Raw genomic sequence first — 18,053 nt, forward strand, 5'->3', positions numbered from 1 at the left:
AGAAATCTGGGATAAGCATCCTTGTTGAGCATATTAAAATCAGCTACTGTAGCGAAAGGGACACGGGTGGTACTGTGGTCTAAACCACTGAGCCTTGGGCTTGCTGATTGGAAGTTTGCGGTTCGAATCCCCGCGACGGGGTGAGCTCCTGTTGTTCGGTCCCTGCTCCTGCCAACGTAGCAGTTCGAAAGCACGTCAAAGTGCATGTAGATAAATTCCTCTGGCAGGAAGGTAAATGGCGCTGCTCTGGTTTCGCCAGAAGCGGCTTAGTCGTGCTGGACACATGACCCAGAAAAACTGTGTGCTGACAAACATCAGCTCCCTCAGCCAGTCAAACAAGATGAGCGCCGCAACCCCAGAGTCGTTCGCAACTGGACTTAACTGTCAGGGGTCCCTTTACCTTTCCCTTTTACTATAGCAAAATGGTGGCACGATATTTTGCTACCAACATTGGGGATTGTGAGGATTTGGAGGTACACATGAGGATGTTGGAAAGAAGCTTATGTTCATGCCCCTTCCGCCACCCCCATGTCTCCACATCCAGTACCACCACTGGCACCAGATTTCACCCCAAGTCTCTGAGATCCCAGGAATGTACATAGGAAGCTGCCTTATCCTAGTCATGGCTACCAACCATGATGGCTCAGCTCTGCTTCCACAGTTGGAGGCACCAATGTTTCTATCAGTTGCTGGAAACCACAGGGTCCTGCAGGCCAGACTGCAGCAGGTAGAACAGGTCAGTGCTGAGGCAACACACTCCCTCTTGCTCTCAGCTGTCCATGGTCCTGGAACTCTTGCTCTCAAGCAGTCCTGAGCCTGTTTTGGAGTCTCTCATCTTGACACTGACAAAGATACTTATAGGGATCTTCTGGTTTGTATGACCTCTGGGCGCGGGGAAATTAAGTGCTTTATACATGAGTCATTATTATCAGTAAATGACAAACAGGAACACTAAGTGAAATTAATACTACTTCCTGATTATGATACAAAAGTCCCCAATCTGTTTTTGCTTTGGCTGTTTGTTTCACTTCTTTGTGTTTAAGCCTGTGTGCTGGTCCCGGGGGGAGGCGTGGTCAGAGTCCGGTCCTGGGTCAAGGATCTAGAGACAGTCCACAAAGGGCGAAGTGGGATCTGAAGCAAGAAGCCGGGGGTGGTCGGGAACTCTGAAAGAACAGGACTGGGTGCTGGCAGAAGCAGGTTTCCAGCGATGTTGCTCCTGCAACCTGGGACTGGGCTGACTGGCCTTTATCTTCTCTGAGGCCAGGGGCGGTCCCGGCCCACAGGTGACTCGCCTCTCCTGGCCTTAAGGTGAGCACTCCTCCTGGGAGAAACCAGTTCCCTCCGCCTCTCTGCCCTGAGCCTCTGCAGCTCTGGAGAGGCTGGAGGGTTACTGGACCCAGGGGGAGGCTCACCTTCCTCTGGCAGGGCTGGGAGAGGAGCACCTGCAGGCAATGGGTCCTCAATGACCTCCGGAGCCAGAGTGGATTCATCTGGTGCCTGCTCCTGAGGACCCAGCACAGGTGCAGGCGCTTCCGATTCAAGGCCCTGCCCCAGCTCAGCCGGCCCTGGAGGTGGGGACTCCTGTGCAGGCTGGGATTCCTCCAGTTCAGCCTCTGAATCAGACTCCCAGGCCATCACAGCCTGTTAATGGCAGCCAGCAAATATACTGCACTGTAATGTTCTCTATCATGTAGTTTCTTGGTAAATGCAAAATAGTAAGTGTTGAGGTGACTATCCTATCATCCATCCCTGTTTTCCTCAGCACACAAGTTCTTAGAAATTGTTATCAGCCTTCCATATCTTCTCTCTGCTCTCAGGACTGTCCCATTTGCTAATGAAATCCTTGCACTCTCTTGTTACACTGCTGTTATGGTCTGTAATGATGCTGTTTAACCCTTGTCCCTCTGCCTAATGGGTTGTGAAGCCAGATCCCAAGTTGCCCATCCCTGTTCTCTTCTTATCGCTGCTCATTATCAGATGCATCAATCATTAATCGGATGGGGCAAAGGAGGAGAAAGGCAAGGCGTCTTCCGGGGAACTGTGGAACTGACCTTTGTATTCCACAACATTCACAAACAGGCCAAAGAAGCAAAGCCTTGGTCAGCCTTGAATGTGGCAACTTCTGAGGATCAGAAGAAGGTAGCCTGAGGTGGCCTGGATCAGGCCAATGGCTAATCTAGTCCAGCTTCCTATTCTTACAGTGGCCAACCAGCTGCCTCAGTGGGAAAACTGCAAGCAGGATTCAAGCACAGTAAGAGCATGAGAAGAGCCTGATGGATCGGGCCCATGCTCCATCTAGTCCAGTATCCTGTTCTCAAAGAGAGCAGGATCCAAGCACCAGAGCCCGCTTTCCTCCTGTCATTTCCAGAAACTGGGATTCAGAGGCAACTCTGGAGGCAGAGCAGAGCTGTCGTTGCCAGTACTCACTGACAACTGTCTGCTCCAGGAATTTGTCTAATCCTCTTTTAAAATCCTCTTGGCAGCCATTACTGCCTTCTGTGGGAGGGAGTTCCACAGTTTAGCCATGCAGTGTGTGAAGGAGCCCTTTCTTCTGTCCTGAATCTTCCAGCATTCAGCTTCGTTGGACGTCCAGTTTGCTCCTCTCCCAGCCTGGAAGCCTCACTCCCTTTCCCTGTGGTTCACGTGTATTTCGCTGGCAGACACAGAAAGTGTAAAGCAATATCGCTCCATTTTCTGGGGCTGCTCTCATCCTTCCCTGTCACAAATGGGCTCTTTCCTCATTTACTCTGCCGTCGTTAGCCTGCATCCTGAGGTCTCCATCTGGTTTTAAGGGCACCCAGGGAACTATTGAGTTAGGAAAAGCTTACGTCGGTGATCAGTTCATCTTCATACCACCGAGCCCACTATTATTTTATGAGATCTCAGGAGAGGGATAAAGATGGCATGTTCCAACAACTGCTCATAAATCTCATGCGGGGAAATCTTCGATGTCACTGTGGGGCTCTGGGAAGTGTAACAGCTCCCTGCTTTGAGTATGTTAAGCAAAGGGGTTGACGGTGGAATGATCAGCGGAGGGGAGGGAGAATCACCCATTTCAAGAATCCCATACATGCATGTGTCTTGGGGGAGGAAGGGAAATAGGAGGGATTCATTGTTGAACACTGTTAGTACACCAGTTTCGGAAGTTTTAATTCAGCAAGCCAGAAGGACACCTGAACATCTCATTTTAGAGTCTGGTCTTCATGGTCTAATGAGTACTGGCACTCAGTGGTTTCCCAATATTGGGGGGGGGGGGTGACTGCCTCCTTGGTTCCACGAACTCATCCGCTGTACCCCCTACCTTACCATATGAAAGGCAGTATTCAGAACAGCAGTGCATGGCCCAATAAGGCCTTAAATTTCAAAACAGTGGCAATTAATTGGACATTTCTTCATTAAAACTATTAAGTTTAACAAATTCAGCATAATGGATGATACCTGCTTTTCAAAGCTTGATAGTCACCAACACCTCCAGTGCCTCCTGTCGCCCCCTTGCCTCTTAGCAACCCCCTGGTAGTCCCACCTCCCCACACCAGTGGGTGGCACCTCCCATTGTGGTTTAGGTAGTAACACCTCACAATGTGATAAACCAGTGCTACTTCATTTGGGGCCCTGAACGTCTGCTTCAGAGTCCTGACCTGATGGTGCCACTAAGCTCAGAATCCCAGTTTGTGGTGAGCGACAGCAAGAGAGATCTGTTGCCTTTATGCTAGTGAGCTTCTGGCAGGCGTCTGGTTGATCATGGGAGGAAACAGACAAGGCTTTGGGCCTGATCCAGCAGGATTCCTATCATTATCTGACAGCCCAAAGTAGGTCTGGGTGGCAAGCATTTCAACAATATAAAACACAAGAAAGCATTCTAAAAACATTTATGATGTTTGTATATTCACCTAGAAATCCACTATGTCAGGGGTCCTCAAACTTTTTCAACAGGGGGCTGGTCCACTGTCCCTCAGACCTTGTGGAGGGCTGGACTATATTTTGGGGAGAGAGAAAAAAGAACGATGGTGGAGGGATGATGAGCAGCCCACGAAAGGGCTCCGGAGAGGGGCTGCTTTAAGTGACGGCTGCTCGAGAGGAACGCTCAGCCAACCGCAGCTCCTGTGTCTTGTGAGCGGCAGGGGCTGGAGGCGGCAGGACCATGAGTGGCACATGAAAGGGCTCCGGAGAGGGGCTGGCAGCAACAAAGCCAGCCCCCTTCCTCCTCTAGGCAGGGCAGGGAGAAGCCAGGAGGAGGGAGGGAGGAGGTGCCGGTGCCACTGCCGTGAGAGGGAGAGGGAAAGAACGTGCGCGCTGGCAATCCACGCAGCAAATCCTGGACCATCCGTGCGCCGGATTTAGAAGGCAATTGGGCCTGATCCAGCCTGTGGGCCTTAGTTTGCTGACCCTTGCACTATGTTGAACTAGGGAGTTTTGGTACCCTATCAGAATTATACATCCCAAATTGATGCATGAATCCGTCCAAATCCCAGATCCTGACTTGGGTTGATCCAGGATTCAGCTGCATTGGGTTGAGAGAGGTTTATTTTTATTTTTTAAATAATTTTTATTAACCGGCCAATCAAATCAAATTAAATCACATCACATAAATTCCGAATTACAAAGCCGAATTTTAAATTTTGTTGAGGGGACCCATATTTCAAGATCCGAAGGGGAATTCTGATCATCTTCTTGCTACTGCGTTAATGTCCAAATCAGTCCAAATCAATCCAAACAGAATTCATAATTCTATCCAGACTTATCTTGCTGTTTCCACATCACATCTTGTTCATATATTTTCTCTTTTTTCTTTATGATCTCTTCTGATAGTCTCTTTAAGCCGATAAACACCAATAATAATCCAGTGTGAATTTTTCCGTTCTTCCAATCCTCAAATCGAGATGGTTTCCATATATCATCGCCTTCATAGATAACATCGCTCTTTCCATCATTAATCTCGCAAAACTGTCGCTCTTAAGTCCCACTGAGGAGTTTCACGCACAATATAAAAGCAGCTCTATTTCTCTATTTCTCCTCTCAGACTTAAGTCCTCCGACAGAACTTCCCAATATGGCGACGGCATTTTTAACTGCGTCATTCCAAAGCTCTTATACATTCCACGCTCTTCTTAAAACATGCTTTGGTTCAAAAGTTTATCTCCACACAGCCTTAAATCCACAGCTTAAGTCCTTAAAACGACATTTCTGACTCGTGAGGGGAGGGGATTCTTGTTTAATCACATAAGGAAAGAAAGGAAAGTTTCCCCCCCCTCCCCCATCAGTCATTTGCCATACCGAGTCTTGGCGTATCTTCTCATGATTTCTCTTCTTCCTCCGACTCGTCTTATTTTATCAGAGATCTATTCTGTTAGCAGTCTTTACTCCCCCTTCTTCCTTGAGATATGTGCATTCCTTCATCCAAATTGTTTCTTTTGAAGTTCTTGCAGCTAGTGGCGTGGATCAGGGACAGCGTCCAGGAGCACCGGAATCCCACAGGAGGGCTTTGTGCCTAGTGCCCCCATCCCCACAAATTTGGGGGTGGTATAGGGCACAGCAGGCAAGGCAGTCCCCCCCCCCCCACCATCCTGGGGGGGGGGTAGGGAGGCGAATTACTCCCATCATAGCCTCCAAATTACCTCGTGTGGGTCGGAGAGATGTTATTGTCAGCCATCTTCCGATGCGCCCCCTAGTGGCCCCCGGGTTGAGAGAGGTTTAGATTGCCTTGGATCAGATTGGGTCCACCTAGAGTGTTCTGGAACGGTCAAAAACAGGGCAAGGAGAGTGGGCACAGGTAGCCTTCCCCTCTCCCCTACCTTGCTTAAACATACAGGTGTGGGTGGGAAGGCAGGGGAGGAGGAGAGCTGCATCTGGTTGGATCAGGCCCTGAATCAGATTGGCAGGCCCATGCACAGCCCTGGCCAGAAACACACACACACACACACACACACACACACAAAATCAACCGAAAATAATGCAGGAAGAACTTTCAACTTAATCGAGCAAAGCACTGTGTTTGAAGGCAGCAAATTGAATCCATACAAAGTCAGGTCAGGTCCCAAAGGAATCATTGAGCAATGCTAGCTGTGACTTGAGTCCCATTGGTTTCAATGGGAACAATGTACAACCAGCTTAGTTTAGCTCCAACCTATTTTGGAGCAAAACTTATCCCCTGCCCTTTGTAGGGGCAAAGTGGGAGAGCAGGAGCAGCCTTCGAAGATGAAATATTTAGAACTGAGATACCCTAGGATGTCCTAATGAGAATGCCCTAATAATAGCCCAATTTCACGCTGTAAATCTCTTTGAGAGCTTTGTTCAAGTGCATAAAAATTCCAAATCGATCTATATCCTTAAAAAAGAAGGTAATGCTGGCCGCAGAACTGTGATGCTACTGATGTCATAAGCAGACAGTTGTGGTGGAATCCACACCAGGAAGATGCAGTTCTGGGGGTCGCCTCACTGATGACTTTCAGCAAAGTTCTCCTTGGACTGACCTCTGCAGAGGCTCCTTTGAAGCTAGGATGGAGTATGCCTTCTGTTTTAAAGGAAGGAAAGCAACAGTAATGATCATTGGAGTCAGGCTTCATTCTGACATAGCAGTGGCCTTACAATGTAGATAAATAACTCCTATACAAGAAACAAAAAATGTCTCAAGTAACGAACGATGATCCTGAAGAGGAACCTCCTGCTCAGGAGGTGAGTTGCTGAACATTCACTGCCCTCTCCCCAAACACAGAAAAACATACCCTGGGATAACATCTCTAGTATGAAAAAAAAAATGTAGGTTAAAAAAAATCCACAAAGTTAGCAGTATTACTGATGCACTGCTTGAATAGTTCATTTTGAAAAGGACTAAGTTCTAGTTCCAGTTCACCCCTCCAAAAAAGAACTATTTCTGTTCCAGTTCAATTCACTGCTCAGTTTACAATTTGATTATGTGGTATGCTGCATCCCTGCCCCACACCTCCAGAATTCAAAGTTCAAAATAAACAACAAAAGGAGCAGCACTTTTCAGGAAGCTAAAAATGGTCACTGTAATAGCTGCAGAGTTAAGTATGATGAGACATCTGCAGGGCATCAGGTTAGGGAAAGCTATCACATCTTCTCCCACAGTAGAAGGCCTCTGTCTTCTTTTGGGTGACCCCCTGCTGTGGCTAAAAGCCCAGAAGCAGCTACTAGATAGCATTCACTGCCTCGTTTTAGCCTCAAAGCAGCTTTTCTCAGCTTGCTTGCTGAACTACAACTCCCAAATAGCTCCAGTCACCATGGGCAAACATTTGGGATGATGGAAGTAGTAGAGAAGGGGTCAGCAACCTTTTTCAGCCATGGGCCTGTCCACCATCCACAGACCATGTTTTGAAGAAAAAAAATGAACAAATTCCTATGCCCCACAAATAACCCAGAGATGCATTTTAAATAAAAGCACACATTCTACTCATGTAAAAACACCAGGCAGGCTCCACAAATAACCCAGAGATGCATTTTAAACAAAAGGACACATTCTACTCATGTAGATTCACGCTGATTTATGCACTTGAAAAAGCTCTCAAAGAGATTTACAGCATGAAATTGGGCTATTATTAGGGCATTCACACTGATTCCACGGGCCGGATTGAGAAGGTGATTGGACCGCATCTGGCCCATGGGCCTTAGGTTGCCTACCCCTGTAGTAGACCAAAACATCTGGGGGGCATCAGGTTGAGGAAGACATGGCAGAGAAAAGGAATTTTATATCCTTGCCCAATCACTGGAACAGTGGATTGACAACCTTTGCTGAACCACACTTTTCTAATGGTAGCTATATGCAACTATATGGCTGGCCCCTGTCTTGTTGCATTGAGTAACTCCCTTGCTGATGTCTCCAGGTGCTTAACGCTCAGTAAGTCTTCTACACTCCAAGCCCAGGCCAGGAACTTAACTCAAAGTTATATTGGCTAGACCCAGGATGGGGAACCTTTGACCTTTCAGATGTTGTAGGACTCCAAACCCAATCAGTCCCAGCCTGCATGGCCAGAGACTCTGAGAGACTGTGACCCTCTCCCATCGTCTCTGACCACTGGTCTTGTTGACTGGAGTTGAGGGGAGTTGGAGTCCAATGGATATCTGGAGGGCCACAGCCCCCCCCCTTCATTCACTGCTTGGTGTGAACTGGGCAGAGTAAGGCCAGTACCCATTTGTGAAACTGAGAATTTCTTTCTGTTTCTCTTGGTTTTTGAATTTTGGGTCTTTAGAAAAAAGGAGAGAGCAGCAAATCCCGCATACGAAACCCATTCAGTTTCCTTTCCTGGGGAACAAAGAAGGTAGGTGCAAGTTGCTGGATGCAAGCTTAGAAATGAAGTGTTGAGTACCCCTTGGCAAAGCTTATAGTAGTCTATGGTAAGTCATATGTGCCTGGTGTAGAAAAGTCCAGCCCTGTGGGCCACATATGGGCATATGCCAGCCTCTCTATCTGGCCTTTGGCTTTTCCCGAGACAGGTGTCCCTCTCCCCTGACCAAGCCACACTCTCTCCCTGCTCTCTGACTTCCTCGAGTGCTTTTTATCAGCTGGAATTTGTGCTTGTGAGCCAGTGTGGTGTAGTGGTTAAGAGCGGTGGACTCGTAATCTGGTGAACCGGGTTCGCTTCCCCGCTCCTCCACATGCAGCTGCTGGGTGACCTTGGGCCAGTCACACTTCTCTGAAGTCTCTCAGCCTCAGTCACCTCACAGAGTGTTTGTTGTGGGGGAGGAAGGGAAAGGAGAATGGTAGCCGCTTGGAGACTCCTTTGGGTAGTGATAAAGTGGGATATCAAATCCAAACTCTTCTTCTTGAACTGCGACCATGCCTGCTTTGTATCACTGTACTGTACTGTTGTATCAGTGCCTTGTAAAGAGACCAGAACAAATGCTTTGTAAAGACCGGGCACAGTCTAACCTCTGCATAAGCAAATTGAGGGGTGCTCAATAAGCGGGTCTTCTGGAAGAGCCCTAGGAGTGGAGGGCTGTCATAGCACTGCTGCACTGAAGCTAAGAACCCCATGGCCCAGAGCACGCCAGGCACTCCTGTCTTCCACTGCCTCCCACAGTTTGGTCAAACTCATGCTGGTAGCTTCGAGAACACTATCCAACCATCTCGTCTTCTGTTGTCCCCTTCTCCTTCTGCCCTCCATCTTTCCCAACATCAGGGTCTTTTCCAGGGAGTCTTCTCTTCTCATGAGGTGGCCAAAGTATTGGAGCCCTTTGTCATGCAGAGTCCCAATTCCCAAATGCCAGCCGCTGCCCCCCTCCAAACCACCCTCAAATCTTTCTCCATGTTTTCATTCATCGCTCCTTCCATCTTCTGGCCAGGGAAAGAGATAAGCAGCAACCTACTTTGGGTTCTCATTTGCATGCTCTTACAAGCCGCTCAGCAACATTGTGCACAACGGGGAGGGTCTGCTTTGCCCCCAGACATCTTAGGTCCCTGCCCAGTTTCTTCATATAGCTATCTTGTCTTTCATTGCCAGTTTCATTTGGGAACCTGAAGTGTTTCTGAACTGTTGTTCCTTAGTGTGTGCGGTGGTTGGGGGTTTCGTATTTGGCTCCTGCTTTGAGAGAGATGCAGAGAGATCTGATCCTGCAGCTTGGCTCTTTCTATGGCTTAAAATGAACGGGAATAGATTCCTAGAGAGGAAGGGGATTCAGGGAGATGGGGAGGAGTCCTCCGGAGCAAAAGCGCCTCTCTCCAAAGCCCTTTTCTGCCTGGCTTCTCACATGGATGGGGAAAAGGCATTAATCTCTCCCAGGAAGGGGAGTCCTAGGACAGTTGGGGGAGGGGGGCTTGTGTGTGTGTGTGGGGGGGGAATCTTTGTAACTGATCCATCCAGAATTCACCACAGCACCAGGATGCTGAAGTTGCTTACACATTCCTGATTTTCTCTGAAATACTTAAAAAGTGGGGGAGTTTATGTATTCATGAACTCAAAAGACCCTGGACCCCAAAATAAACATTAAGGTAAAGGTAAAGGACCCCTGACTGTTAGGTCCAGTCGCAAACAACTCTGAGGTTGCTGCCAGCATGACTAAGCTGCTTCTGGCAAACCTGAGCAGCACACGGTAACGCCGTTTGCCTTCCCACCGCAGCGGTACCTATTTATCTACTTGCACTACGTGCTTTCAAACTGCTAGGTTGGCAGGAGCAGGGACCGAGCAACAGAAGCTCACCCCGTCATGGGGATTCGAACTGCCGACCTTCTGATCGGCAAGCTCAGTGGTTTAGACCACAGTGCCACCTGCATCCCTAAATAAACATTGGAATACCCCATATCACACACCTGCAGAATCTGAACGATAGAGGTTGTTCAAAGCTAACATGCTTCCAAAATACTCCTAAATACATGACGACCTTGCATAGTCTCCACACACAAACACATATATGTAACTAGTTGTATTTATTGATTGACAGGAGTGCCTGGCGTTCTCTGGTCCATGGGGTCACGAAGAGTTGGACACGACTAAACGACTAAACAACAACAACAACATTTATTGATTTGGGGTTTTATTTCCCCCATCAGCCTTGCTTAAATGCAATACAGTGGTACCTCGGGTTAAGTACTTAATTTGTTCCGGAGGTCCATTCTTAACCTGAAACTGTTCTTAACCTGAATCACCACTTTAGCTAATGGGGCCTGCCACTGCCGCCGCGCCGCCAGAGCACGATTTCTGTTCTCATACTGAAGCAAAGTTCTTAACCCGAGGTACTATTTCTGGGTTAGCGGAGTCTGTAACCTGAAGCATACGTAACCTGAAGTGTATGTAACCCAAGGTACCACTGTACATGAATTCAAAGATTCCTGTGTTTAAAATACTGTCGTTTTCCCATGTTTCCTCTAATAACTTTTGTACTTGACCAGGAGGAAATGCTCAAGGAATGATACTGATGTAGAATAGAATGTCCCTATTTGTACCTGAAGGGACGCAGGTGGCGCTGTGGGTTAAAGCCTCAGCGCCTAGGACTTGCCGATCGAAAGGTCGGCGGTTCGAATCCCTGCGGCGGGGTGCGCTCCCGCTGCTCGGTCCCAGCGCCTGCCAACCTAGCAGTTCGAAAGCACCTCCGGGTGCAAGTAGATAAATAGGGACCGCTTACCAGCGGGAAGGTAAACGGCGTTTCCGTGTGCGGCTCTGGCTCGCCAGAGCAGCGATGTCACGCTGGCCACGTGACCCGGAAGTGTCTCCGGACAGCGCTGGCCCCTGGCCTCTTAAGTGAGATGGGCGCACAACCCCAGAGTCTGTCAAGACTGGCCCGTACGGGCAGGGGTACCTTTACCTTTACCTTTTATTTGTACCTGAGGTATGTTGGAGGCTAGGCAGGTGAAGGACCTGAGCGCCTGCAATCCCCATTTGGAACCATTTCTGCCTCCAGCTGCGGAGCCAGAGCAGAGCCACTGTGGCTAGCAGCCCTCAATAGCCCCGATGCTCCCATTCATCCCTGGAACATTTCTCTGCTTGCCGCCAGCCCAGATCTGTAGCCAAAAAGCCGTTAGTCACAGGCTGTTGCCTCTTGTGATTACTTTCACTTTGATTCCCATCACAGGATGATTACGGCATTCGGGAGAGGGGAGCTTTGCACTTAACCTCTCGTTTTCTTTGCTCAGCCCTCAAGAGGCCCGGTGGGAATAGCACAGGCCCATACTGGCTGCCAGGATGACATGGGAGAGGGAGAGGGGAGGGGAGGAGCGGGAAGCAAGGCTGACAAGGTGAGGGGTGGGGGTGCTGGATAATGTCAGCATGTGGAAGAGGAGAGTGAGCTCAGACAGCAGCACATGGCAGAAGGAGCAGGATGCTTAGGCTAGGGCCCTCGCCAACCGGTGTGCAAATTCTGTAATTGTTGTGGCGGTTAGAAGCCCATGTATACATCCTAGGACCCTCGTACCTACAGGACCGCCTCTCCTGGTATGTCCCATAGAGGAGCTTGCGGTCTTCAAACCAAAACATCTTGGAGGTCCCAGGCCACAGGGAGGTTTGTTGTTGTTTAGTTGTTTAGTTGTGTCCGACTCTTCGTGACCCCATGGACCAGAGCACGCCAGGCACTCCTGTCTTCCACTGCCTCCCGCAGTTTGGTCAGACTCATGTTTGTAGCTTCGAGAACACTGTCCAACCATCTCGTCCTCCGTCGTCCCCTTCTCCTTGTGCCCTCCATCTTTCCCAACATCAGGGTCTTTTCCAGGGAGTCTTCTTTTCTCATGAGGTGGCCAAAGTACTGGAGCCTCAGCTTCAGGATCTGTCCTTCCAGTGAGCACTCAGGGCTGATTTCCTTAAGAATGGAGAGGTTTGATCTTCTTGCAGTCCATGGGACTCTCAAGAGTCTCCTCCAGCACCATAATTCAAAAGCATCAATTCTTCGGCGATCAGCCTTCTTTATGGTCCAGCTCTCACTTCCATACATCACTACTGGGAAAACCATGGCTTTAACTATACGGACCTTTGTTGGTAAGGTGATGTCTCTGCTTTTTAAGATGCTGTCTAGGTTTGCCATCGCCTTTCTCCCAAGGAGCAGGCGTCTTTTAATTTCGTGACTGCTGTCACCATCTGCAGTGATCATGGAGCCCAAGAAAGTAAAGTCTCTCACTGCCTCCATTTCTTCCCCTTCTATTTGCCAGGAGGTGATGGGACCAGTGGCCATGATCTTCGTTTTTTTGATGTTGAGCTTCAGACCATATTTTGCGCTCTCCTCTTTCACCCTCATTAAAAGGTTATTTAATTCCTCCTCACTTTCTGCCATCAAGGTTGTGTCATCTGCATATCTGAGGTTGTTGATATTTCTTCCAGCAATCTTAATTCCGGCTAGGGATTCATCCAGCCCAGCCTTTCGCATGATGAATTCTGCAGGGAGATAATATACAGCCTTGCTGCACTCCTTTCCCAAATTTGAACCAATCAGTTCCATATCCAGTTCTAACTGTAGCTTCTTGTCCCACATAGAGATTTCTCAGGAGACAAATGAGGTGATCAGGCACTCCCATTTCTTTAAGAACTTGCCATAGTTTGCTGTGGTCGACACAGTCAAAGGCTTTTGCATAGTCAATGAAACAGAAGTAGATGTCTTTCTGGAACTCTCTAGCTTTCTCCATAATCCAGCGCATGTTTGCAAATTGGTCTCTGGTTCCTCTGCCCCTTTGAAATCCAGCTTGCACTTCTAGGAGTTCTCGGTCCACATACTGCTTAAGCCTGCCTTGTAGAATTTTAAGCATAACCTTGCTAGCGTGTGAAATGAGTGCAATTGTGCGGTAGGTGGCGCATTCTTTGGCACTTCCCTTCTTTGGGATTGGGATGTAGACTAATCTTCTCCAGTCCTCTGGCCACTGCTGAGTTTTCCAAATTTGCTGGCATATTGAGTGTAGCACCTTAACAGCATCATCTTTTAAAATTTTAAATAGTTCAGCTGGAATATCATCACTTCCGCTGGCCTTGTTATTAGCAGTGCTTTCTAAGGCCCATTTGACTTCACTCTCCAGGATGTCTGGCTCAAGGTCAGCAACCACACTACCTGGGGTATACGAGACATCCATTTCTTTCTGCTATAGTTCCTCTGTGTATTCTTGCCACCTCTTCTTGATGTCTTCTGCTTCTGTTAGGTCCTTTCCACTTTTGTCTTTTATTATGGAAATCTTTGCACAAAATGTTCCTTTCATATCCAATTTTCTTGAACAGATCTCTGGTTTTTCACATTCTATTGTTTTCCTCTATTTCTTTGCATTGCTCGTTTAAGAAGGCCTTCTTGTCTCTCCTTGCTATTTTTTGGAAATCTGCATTCAATTTCCTGTATCTTTCACTATCTCCCTCGCATTTTGCTTGCCTTCTCTCCCCCGCTATTTGTAAGGCCTCGTTGGACAGCCACTTTGCTTTCTTGCATTTCCTTTTCATTGGGATGTGTCAGGGAACTGACATCAGAGCGAGCAGAGCGAGAGGCGGAGGCAGGGCTCCAGAGCGATGCCAGAGAGGGGACCAGCAGGGGGGAAGGAATTCAGCGTAACACCAATAGAGATGAGAGGGAGATGGAGGAATTGGGGACAGGGCTCCAAGACCTTCACCCGAATCTAGTGGAGAGAGTGCTGGTATGCCCCTGCCTTCCCCTCACTTGCGCAGACGCGTCCCGCGCAGGGAACATAGGAGGAGACTTGGGGTCAAGCAGCTTTTATGCTGGAAGAGGTTCAAGAAACGCCCACTGACGGATTCTGCAAGTGACTAACAGGTCACGGAGGGCGAGCTCCAACCCTAAACATGGTTGAGCAAACAAACGGACTAAACTGAAGGCAATTTACGCACAAGTAACCCCCTTACAACCATTACAGCAATCCGTCAGTCCCTGCTGTTACTTATGCGCAAGCAGTGGAAACATGAGCCAGACTGGAGGCGCCGGGGCAGCGGAGCCAGCTGCGGGGGCGCAGGACCTAGTGAAGAGGAACCAGGAGCTGGAAAGGCATGTGGCACTGCTGATGGCGCGGCTGGATGAGAGGCGCACCCAGGACGCGCAGGTTAGACCCACCCCTGTGGCAAAAAAGGTGCCCGGACTAGTACACAAATTTGGGGGGAAACCCCAGGAATATAATGGATTCTGAACAGAAATAGAGTACGCCTTGCAGCTGCAGGAGGATGACTTTGCCGACGAGGCAGCGCAGGTGGCGTATATTGTGGGGCACCTGGAGGGCAGCGCGAGGGAATGGGTTAGACCCCTAATGGCCGCGCAGAACCCCGCCATGAAGGACGTCAGGAAGTTTTTTCAGGCGATGGACGCTATGTATTCAAGCCAATTGGGGGAGAGTCTGACCCAGAGGGAGCTGATGAGATGCAGGCAGGGGGATCTTTCTGTTAGAGACTACTGGTCCCGCTTTGCGATGTTAATACACAGGCTCGAATGGGATCTAGATAGCCCCCCCATACGGATGCTGTTTGAGGAGGGGTTGTCCCCAACCGTTAAAGATGAGCTCTCCCGCGCGCCCCGCCCGGAGACTATGGATCAGCTGACTAAGGCTGCGATGGCGATGGGCGCTCGCCAGGAAGCACGAGCTTTGGAAAGGCGGGGAGGGAGAGGAGAGCATTGCCCTGACTACCGCATTCCTGAGATGCCAAAGCAGCCTTCCGATGATGTGGTGCCAGTGGAAATTGATGGGGCGCGCGCACGTGAGGTTCCGAGCGCCCACCAAGGAGGCAAAAGGGAAGGAAGGGCTGGGAAAAGCACCAAGAAATGTTTCCTCTGCCAACGGCCAGGGCACTTTGCCAGGGTCTGCCCACAAAGAAAGGCTTGGCAAGGGATGGTGGGAGCTACTGGAAATGAGGAGGAGGGAGCAGAGGAAAAGGTGCAGGGAAACGCCAGTGCTTGACTGCCCACAGGGGGGCGCAGCAGCCAAGCGAACAACTAACAGAAGTGCCCCAACCAGACCCACCCAAGGTTTCTATAGCGATAGAGGTGGTGCTAGAACTCCCAAATGGACATCCAGTCAAGGTGAAGGCAATGCTGGACTCAGGCAGCTCCTGTAATTTTTTTAGTAAGGAGTTTGCAATGGAGCACCAGATCCGCCTGCTGCCACTTGATTTCCCACTCCAAGTGACCACGATAGATGGCAGGGAGCTGCTGGGAGGGGAGGTAACGCATCAAACCCCGCCAATGAGAATGAGTGTGTCCAGGCACACAGAAACCATTGCCTTTCACGTGGCCACACTGGCGGGACCCCCTATAATCCTGGGCATGAGCTGGCTAGTGCTACATGATCCAGTGGTGGCTTGGCATCAACGGACAGTCACCTTCGGGTCAGCGCACTGTTTGGAACACTGTCTAGGGGGAGTGAAGCCCAGAGTGAGGTTGGCCAGAGTGGCAGCAACTACACTGAAGCAGAGAGCGGAAGTGCCGCCACAGTACGCGGACTTACAAGAGGTCTTCAGCGAGAGGGAAGCGGACAGGCTGCCGCCACATAGGCCCTTCGACTGCCAAATCAACCTACTCCCTGGGGCGCAGCTGCCGGTGGGTAAGCTGTATGCCATGTCGGACCAAGAGATGCAGGAGTTGCGAGACTTTATAGACAAGAACCTGAAAAGGGGGTTTATAAGAGAATCTAAGGCAGTGGGGGGCAGCCCTGTGTTTTTTGTGGATAAGAAAAACACGGATCAGCCGAGGCTAGTCGTGGACTATCGAAGATTAAACCTCGTATCGGAACCCGTGACCTTCCCAATGCCCAGAATTGATGATATTCTGACTAGGGTAAGGAAGGGTAAGATTTTTACCAAGCTGGACCTTCGGGGAGCATACAACTTGATTAGAATGAGAGAGGGGGACGAATGGAAAACCACCATGTTCACCCCCCTAGGGGCCTTTGAGTACTTAGTCATGCCATTTGGATTACAGTCGGGCTCAGCCTGTTTCCAAAGCTTCATGCACCATGTGCTGGGTCCCCTGTTGTACAAGAACTGCGTAGCATTTCTGGACGACGTCCTGATCTATTCGGACAATGAAAAAAAGCATGAACAGGACGTCAGGGAAGTGCTGAAAAGGCTACCATAGCACCAGCTGTGGGTCAAGCTGGAAAAGTGCCAGTTTCACGCCAAAGAAGTGGAATTCCTGGGATACAGGTTGTCAGACAGAGGCCTAGCCATGGACCCCGGCAAGGTGCAGGCGGTGCTGGAATGGAAGGCCCCCCAAACCCAGAAGGATGTGCAGAGGTTCCTCGGGTTCAGCAACTTCTACAGGAAGTTCATCAAGAACTTCGCCCACTTGACCGCGCCCATCACGGATTGCCTCAGTAGCAAAAAGAAGTTCGTCTGGACGGAAAGTGCCCAACGATCCTTCGAAAGGCTAAAGAAGGCGTTCGCCTCGGAGGAACAGCTCCTGCACGTGGATCTGCAGAAGCCGATGAGGCTAGAGACGGACGCATCGGACAGAGCGATAGGAGCGGTGTTACTCCAGCCGGGACCGGGCCAACACACCTGGAGGCCGTGCGCCTTCTTCTCAAGGAAGCTGAATAAATCGGAACAGAACTACACGGTGTATGATTGCGAACTGTTAGCTATTTATGCAGCATTTCGCCAGTGGAGACATCTCCTAATAGGGGCTCAGCACAAGATTCAGGTTTGCACTGATCACAAGAACTTGGAATACTGGAGAACAGCGCGAGTTCTCAACCAGAGACAGATTCGGTGGGCACAGGAGTTCTCCAAGTTCTTCTTTGAGATCAAGTACGTGCCAGGAGAAGAGAACGTGAGAGCAGACGCGCTTTCCCGGAAACCGGAGTACACGGAAGGAGAAGGACCACCGGAAGCTCGACACGTGTTCCCTGAGGAACGATGGGTTTGTGGGGGGACATTGGTTGGGAAGCGAGAACTAACCGAGCTAATTCGCCAGGATGAATTCGCCCAAACCAGAATCAGGGAACTCAGGGGAACTGGGGGAGACCAGGGTGGTTTTGAGGAAAGGGAAGGACTGCTGTATTACAAGGGAGCAATGTATGTGCCCGGGGAGGCCTTGCGGGAAAGGGTGCTCAAACAGCTTCACGACAACCCAACAGCGGGGCACTTTGGGCAACACAAGACTATGTTACTGGTCACCAGGGAGTTTTGGTGGCCAAGGGTGAGGGAAGATGTACGAGAGTATGTACGGGGGTGTGACCGCTGCCAAAGGGCCAAGGGAGAGAGGGCAGCCCTGGCAGGGCTACTGGAACCCTTACCCACACCGGGAAGACCCTGGGAGGTGGTGTCTATCGATTTCATGACAGATTTACCCAAATCCAGAGGGAAGACAGCAGTCATGGTAGTAGTAGATCTGCTAACCAAAATGTGCCATTTCATAGCGTGCTCTCATGCAGTGACTGCAGAGGAAACCGCCCAGTTGTTCGTGAATCACATCTTCAGGTTGCATGGAGCTCCTTCGAGGGTTATCTCTGACCGAGGGAAACAATTTACCTCGAGGTTTTGGAGGAGGCTTATGAACTTATTGCAGGTGGAGGTGGGATTCTCGACGGCGAGGCACCCGGAAACTAACGGGCAAGCAGAGAGGGCGAACAGCATTTTACAGCAATATCTACGCTGTTACGTCAACGAGAGACAGAACGATTGGGCAGAAAAGCTAGCACTGGC

General features: G+C 49.8%; 1 protein-coding gene across 3 annotated transcripts in view; it reads left to right on the forward strand.

Annotated features, from left to right (window-relative positions):
- The first annotated feature begins 6,394 nt into the window (after nucleotides 1-6,394).
- Nucleotides 6,395-18,053, forward strand: part of CCDC33 (coiled-coil domain containing 33) — a 186,939-nt gene continuing 175,280 nt past the window's right edge. For 2 of the 3 annotated variants that reach the window (XM_079991516.1, XM_079991514.1), the window contains exons 1-2: nucleotides 6,395-6,671; nucleotides 8,207-8,275. In XM_079991516.1, coding sequence (XP_079847642.1) covers nucleotides 6,621-6,671; nucleotides 8,207-8,275 — 120 coding nt within the window. In that variant the 5' untranslated portion in view covers nucleotides 6,395-6,620. The remainder of the gene's footprint in view (nucleotides 6,672-8,206; nucleotides 8,276-18,053) is intronic. The other variant, XM_079991515.1, reaches the window with a different exon arrangement.

Source organism: Podarcis cretensis (genome assembly GCF_951804945.1).
Source record: "Podarcis cretensis genome assembly, chromosome: 9".
Taxonomy (NCBI): Eukaryota; Metazoa; Chordata; class Lepidosauria; order Squamata; family Lacertidae; genus Podarcis; species Podarcis cretensis.